The sequence below is a fragment of the Lygodium microphyllum genome, chromosome 26, assembly GCF_053477565.2.
Source record: "Lygodium microphyllum isolate KBCC chromosome 26, Lygodium_microphyllum_v1.1.10, whole genome shotgun sequence".
Lineage (NCBI taxonomy): Eukaryota > Viridiplantae > Streptophyta > Polypodiopsida > Schizaeales > Lygodiaceae > Lygodium > Lygodium microphyllum.
In genome coordinates, this window is record NC_141160.1 from 32,666,031 (window position 1) to 32,673,181 (window position 7,151).

The following is a 7,151-nucleotide window of genomic DNA, read 5'->3' on the forward strand; positions in this document are numbered from 1 at the left end:
TCTTTGAGTTCTCAAGTGATTCAGTGCAAGTAGGAAATGTATCATTATGTGAGTGAGGAGAGACAACTACAATATTTTGAGCACTCAATCTCACATGTTGTGCTACCCACACTTAGACTCACTTCAATAGTACAATGGAGCAAGGAACAAATTTGACATAACTCTTATTGGATATGTACATAGTTGTGACTTGAGTGAGGTTCTATGTGTTGATAGCGATTCTCTATTCTTCTTTGCATGCTACATCTCCATTCAACTTCCATTTGGTGCCATGGTTGTGACTTGAATTGATTGTGTATGACAGTCAATATTGTTGTTCTAGTGTTTGGATTTACTTATTTGCCCACTTAGCCATGCCTCTACTTGCATTGAATTATGGAGATGACGTGAATGGTTTGTGCATGTGTGGTGGTAGAATGGAGGAGGAGTGCCCATTGGTGGGTTACTTCTGGAGTGGAGTAGGAATGCCTATTAGCAATTACGCCTGAAGGAAACACATTTAGAAAATTATGGATACTGATTACATGAACGTGCACGTTGCGCATGAGAAATACCATGAACACAATAACTCGCCCAAGTTGTCCCATAGGACATCACAACACTCTCTTTCATGGAAGAATGCAATGCAATGTAACTTGTGGTCCTAGTGGATTGTTTGGCACTAAACTTTCACATTCATATGCATATTGTTCATTCATGTTCAGGTTGTTATTATGGAGACCATTAACACCTTCGTCTTGTATAGTGAGACTCATGTCACGACACCAGAGAGGCAGGCATGGCATGTCGCGGCGCGAGAGAGAGAGAGAGAGAGAGAGAGAGAGAGAGTCTAGCGTCTATGACTGGTTCAGCTTCTCCGCCACAACATCAGAGACATGGAAACATGGTCAGCTGGCCAGCCTTCTCCAGGATTAACAGATTTTTATGCTGTCCAATTGGCACCATCCTTCCGGAGCATCTTCAGCACGGGCATCTTGTTTCTGTATCCTCGTGATACCTGCATCATCTTACGTGTGGTTTCGAAGCAAGTTAAAGGAAGAAGAGGAGGGGAAAGAAGCAGCGAACGGGGAAGAGGGATAAGGGAAAGCGCATTAAGATCATCCTCTTGATCTGTTTATATAAATTGCAAAACGGCCAGATACGACTGGTAGTATGGAAGCCCTCACATTTGGCAGGTGTCATTTGCCAGAATCACCTTCCATGTGGAAGTAACCCTACAGTGTAGTCTGAGTGACATGTAGTACAGTGTGCAGCTTCACGTTCTTTGAGTTGGTTAGCATATTGACTTTTGAGTGGATCGCATTTGGCTTATATTATAGACTGGTCTTATTGACTTGTACAACAGTGTGCAGCTTCGGGTTCTTTGAGTTGGTTCGCATAATGATACAAAGTGTGCAACTCCAAGCCCTTTGATTGGATCTCATATGGCTTATTGCAGTGGTTTTATTGAGATGTACAACAGTGTGCAGCTTCAAGTTCTTTGAGTCGGTTAGCATATTGACATGCACTACACAGTTTGCAATTCCAAGTCCGTTGATTGGATCAATATGGCTTATAGACTCTTGGTTGTCATAGGAATCATCCCCATTATGTCTGCTGCATGTTCGGACATTCAATTTCTTTGCAAAGCTTTTGATAGGATATCACTTCTGAATGTTTTGTCAATGGTTATAGCAGTTTCTAAATATATCCATCGAGGCTATAATATTATTCCTGTTGAACTATCAGTAGAAATGCATGATGACAGCATACAACAAGAGAGGTTCACATTTTTTGGCAACTTGAAAGCATATGCTGGTATTGGATCTCTTCCATTTGCCATAGAGGCACACTGTGAGATGCTAAAAAATGGCCTCCAAGTGGAAGTGACTTCAGAGAGCATGGAACTTGAAAACCTGTTATTAGATAGGAATTGTTATTCAACTATTCTGCCTGCAAGAGTATATTCTTGTTTATCCTAAGGACCGTAGTCATGCGTGCCAAGTATGGAAACATTCAATTCACTTTTAAAGCTTTTGATGAAATAACACATCAAAATGTTGTATCATGGGGGGCACTGCTTGAAAGCATATGCTAGTATTGAACCTCTTCCGTTTGACATAGAGGCATGCTGTGAGATGCTAAAAAATGGCCTCCGAGTGGGAGTGACTTCTGAGAGTATGGAACTTGAAAACCGGTTATGAGATAGGAACCATTATTCAAGCATTCTGCCTGCAAGCACATGCTCTTGTTTATCGCAAGGATCGTTGTCATGCATGCTAAGTGTGGAAACATTCAATTGGCTCGCAAAACATTTGATGGAATAACACATCGTAATGTTGTATCATGGGGTGCACTACTTTCTGAATATGTTCAACGTGGACATGGTGTTTTAGCCCTTGAACTTTTCATGAAAATGCAAGGTGATTGCGTACTGCCAGACAGGGCAATACTCTCTTGCATTCTGAAAGCATGTGGTAGCATTGGGGTTCTTGCAATCGGCATGGAGTTACATCGACAGATACTAGAACATGGGTTTGAACTGGATGTGGCCCTAGGGAGTGGTCTTATTGACATGTATGCCAAGTGTGGCAGCTTGGAAGATGCACTCAATATATTTAACAACTTGCCAAAAAGAAATGTTGTTTCCTGGAGTGCCATGATTGCAGGCTACACTGAACATGGGCTTGGTCTTGTTGCTCTTGAATGTTACGAGAGGATGAAACAAGAAGGCACTAGACCAGACAGAGTGACTTTTCTGTGCCTTATGAAGGCATGTGGCAGCATCAAATGCATAAGGCGAGGTAGGCTGTTAAATGATCATATGATACGGCAAGGACTAGAATCAGATGTTGCTATTGGAAGCACGACTGTGGACATGTATGCCAAATGTGGAAGTTTAAACGAAGCACATAAAGTCTTCAAGGGCTTGCTGGAAAGAAATGAAGTGTCATGGAATGCTTTAATGTCAGGATTTGTTCAAAATGGGTTCAGTCTCACTGCCTTGGATCTCTTTAGGGACATGCAACAGGAGGGTGTGGTTCCAACTAGAGCTACTTTTCTATGCACCTTGAAAGCTTGTGGCAACATTGGAGCCATTGAGCAGGGGAACCTAGTATTTATTCAGCTGACACTGGACAGTGTTGTATCTGATTTGGCCATTGGCAATGCACTGGTTGACATGTATGTGAAATGTGGGAGGATGGAAGATGCACGAAATGTTTTTAATCAACTGCCTAAACAAGATAATGTCTCTTGGGGCTCAATTATTGCAGGGTATGCTCAGCGTGGGCAGGGGTTACTGGCTCTCAAACTCTTCAAGAAAATGCAGCAACATGGCATGAAACCAGACGAGTTCATGTTCTCTGCAGCTTTGAAAGCATGTGGTACCACAGGCAATAGAGAATGGGGCAGGCTACTTCATGACCAGTTGATACAAGTAGGGTGTGAGTCAGACATGGTTGTTGGGCTCACTCTCATTGATATGTATGCAAAATGCGGCTCTGTAATGGAAGCACACACAGTCTTTGATGGGCTACCCTTTCGAACTACAATGTGTTGCAGTGCAATGATTTCAGGGTATGCTCAGAATGGACATGGTGTAGTTGCACTTGAACTGTTTCTCAGAATGCAAATAGAAGGCATTCAACCAGGAACTGTTACTCTCATATGTGCTTTGAAGGCATCTAGCAGCATACAAGCTATTGAGACTGGCAAACATCTGCATCACCAAGTTGTCTCAGATGGCTTTGACTCAGATGTGCTTGTTGGCAATGCTCTGCTTGATATGTATACTAAATGCGAGTATCTGGAAGATGCTGGCAAGGTATTTGATCAACTTAAGAATCGAGATGTGGCTTCCTGGAGTACAATGATTGTGGGTTATGTACAAAATGGACAAGGACTTTCTGCGTTGGACATGTTCATAAAAATGCTGCAGAAAGGCATTCAACTAGATAGAGTTTTACTGGTGTGTGCTTTGAAAGCATGCGGCACTGCAGAAAGAGTAATCATTGGTAAGCTTATACACAATCAGGTAATTGAAAGTAGACAAGATTTAGACGTGGCTATTGGGAACACTCTTGTGGATATGTATATAAATAATGATAAACTTGAGGAGGCACGCAGAGTGTTTGATAAGCTGTTAGAAAAAGATGTTGTGACTTTTAATACTTTGATAGCAGGGTATGCGCAGCATGGATACTGGAAACTTGCACTGCAATGCTTTGCCGAAATGCAAAGCAAAGGTTTTAAACCTGATAGTTGTACATACACTGGAGTCCTGTTTGCATGTAGTCAAGGAGGCTTAGTGAATGAAGGCTATCATTACTTTCAAATTATGAAATTGGAACATGGTGTCACCCCAAGCGTTGAACATTTCAATTGCATGGTGGAGCTCCTGGGCCATGCAGGGTTCTTGCAGGAGACTGTAAAGCTACTTCATAGTTTACCCATCCTTCCTGATATTACTGGTTGGACGTCTTTGCTGAGTGCCTGTTGGTTACATGGTGAGATGGATCTGGCCCAAAATTGTTTCAGTGAACTTGTTAAATTGGAGTCTAACACTGGTGCTTTATATGTTTATATGTCAAATGTGTATGCACACCTTGACATGCAAGATGATGCCTACAGATTGCAAGGTTTAAAAGATTTTTCAAACACTTGGAAGAAGCCTGGTAGGGCGTTAATTGAGGCTAAGCATCCAGTACAGGAATTTACCGTTGGAGACACAAGCCATTTCTTAAATGATAATATGAAGAGGAGTTTTCAGAACTTACTCCGGCTTCTAAAAGGAAAAGGCTTTGTGCCAAAATTGGAGCCAATGTAGTGACCCCTTAACTGAGAGTGGATTGGCAGGACAGGTGGTGGTACCACCAAAAATAAGCTCCACCAAGGCGCCAACACATGACAGCTAGTACAAACATGGAGTTTGGCCCCAGCAAGTAAAGGTGCAGATCTATGACTTAAAACTGCACAACTTCTAACCCAAGGTGCCAGCAGGGGCATGCAGCATATAGATGGTCAACTTTCAGAGCACCCAAGGTGCTAACAGGGAGGATTGCTTTCCTCTAGAGAATGCATATCCATGATTATCACTGTACAATGAAGAAACCATAGTAACGAGGAACAGATAAATTGGGTTTGTGTGTCAGCGAGTCCCTTTTTGGCAGTTTACCATAGTAGGATTGATTTGTTCAATGAAAAAAGTAAGTACCTCAGACTAAACACTTTTCTCCTTGCTCTAAAGTAGGGAGTTTGTTAAAATACCTCTACATTTTCTTGAATCCTAAAGATTGCCATTTTAATAGCTGCATTTACTTGCCTCGAGTAAAGACATTATCTATCAGATCCTAGTACATGCTAGACTAATGCTTTTAAGCCTGAGGTTTTGTACCTATTATATTATCACTTGCAAATAATGTAGGAGTCACATGCATAGAGCTTCTACTTTAACTCCTATGCATCTTGTGTGTCCGTTCCCCCTCTCCGTTTGACTGCATCTCATCAGTTTGGGTTGAAGAAAACATGATAAGAACAAGTTGTTCACAAATTACTTCTACATGACAGCTTGATAGCATTGTAGTGTTTCTGTCATAACTCCTGATAAAATAGAACTTGATTGCATTGTTGGAAACCGGAACTTCTACTCTCTAATCTTTTGTAACAAATTGTGTTCTAGATGTACCCTAGAATTAAAAAGAAAGCACAGATTTTAGAGACTGTTGTCTGACAAGCCGTTTGCACTTTGCTTGTTTTGAGTATGTAAGATCGTGTCAGGTGGACATTGTCATATGCAGTGGTGGATATGCTCGATTCATTGTTTTGGCACTAGTTATGCCCGACAAGTCATGCTTGAACAAGAAGCTTGTGAGGCCATTTGAATGAGGTCTAGGTTGCACTTGGTGGTAGATTGCTATGACCAGCGAAGGCTCATGCATATTTAGCTGCTATTACAGAATGGGCACAGTGCCAGTACTAGTATCATAGAGCTTGAGTCCATGCCCGTGTCTTCGTCATTCACACGCCTCTTTGCCTTGTGTATCTTGACTTTCCTCTTCATCAACTGCAAGGACTTTAGCCATGTTTGGTTTATTGACATTGGGACCTATTCCTTGTTCAGGTAAAAAGGTGCATTACACATTAAACCTTAATCAGCTCATTAAAAAAGTCCCAAAATTCAAAACTTTAATGCACAAAGTGTTTTCGTGTCCCATAAGCCATCCCCTACACTCTGATTGGTTCCTCATTTATAATTAGATTGTGCATAGTCACTTGCATCCCTTTCCTTCATGCCCCATCCAGTCTACCTCATCATGTGGCTGCCAACCTCATCTGTTGCCTGCTGGCACCTTCTTCAGCTCCTGGCATGGTAATCTACAGCTGCTGTCTGCCCTTTTGGAGGTCACTATCTGCTGTGTTTTCAGCCAGCTGCTGACATCAGCACCTTCCATTGCTCAACGATCAGTCTAGCTGCTGTGTTTTTTTCAGCCCCCACTTGCCTGTTAGTCACTACTTTCTGCTTGTTGGACAGCTGCCTTGACTGCCCGAGCACATGACAGGGCTGTTCCTAGCTGCCACCCTATACATCCTCATCCTGGTCATCTATGTTTTCTCAGCCTGATCAGTCGCCCTGCTGCTACACAGCTCCTAGGGGACACATTGCTCTGATGCTCTACTACAGGCTGCATTTTTGCTGCCTACCCACTTCTCCATCATTCCTCATCTCCCACAATGCGGTTTCTGCAGTCTGGATCCATCTCTGCTAGACAACACACTCTGACACCTCCCTCAATTTGCTCCCACGAGAGCCATTGATGTTGTCGATACATGTCATCTTGAATGAGCATGAGGTGGCTTGTGACTGCCTCTTGTTCCTTTAACTGGTCCCTTTCTAGAGTCATTTGGTTCCAATTTGAGACTAGCTTGTTGACCAATGTTTTTCTATTCTCCTGCACTTGCATAGTCTCTAGATTCAATCATTCCAAAATTGCTTACCAATTGAAGGAGATACCGAAGTTGCAATCAAAGTATGCTACCCTCCCAATTGAAATAAAGATTAATTTAGGGTCTCTCTCATAGGCACATTTTTGCTTAGGCAATACCCAACATTGTGGCAAGGGTTGAAGCAGTGGGTTGAAGGACCAATGGAGCAAGGGGCAGCTGACCTACAT

At 42.4% G+C, this 7,151-nt stretch overlaps 1 protein-coding gene across 1 annotated transcript; it reads left to right on the forward strand.

Annotated features, from left to right (window-relative positions):
* The first annotated feature begins 709 nt into the window (after positions 1–709).
* LOC148013114 (pentatricopeptide repeat-containing protein At3g09040, mitochondrial-like) lies at positions 710–5,833 on the forward strand. The gene has a single exon (XM_087668164.1). It carries the CDS (start codon positions 2,222–2,224, stop codon positions 4,805–4,807), a length of 2,586 nt encoding a protein of 861 aa, XP_087524290.1. The 5' UTR covers positions 710–2,221; the 3' UTR covers positions 4,808–5,833.
* Positions 5,834–7,151: the final 1,318 nt, after the last annotated feature.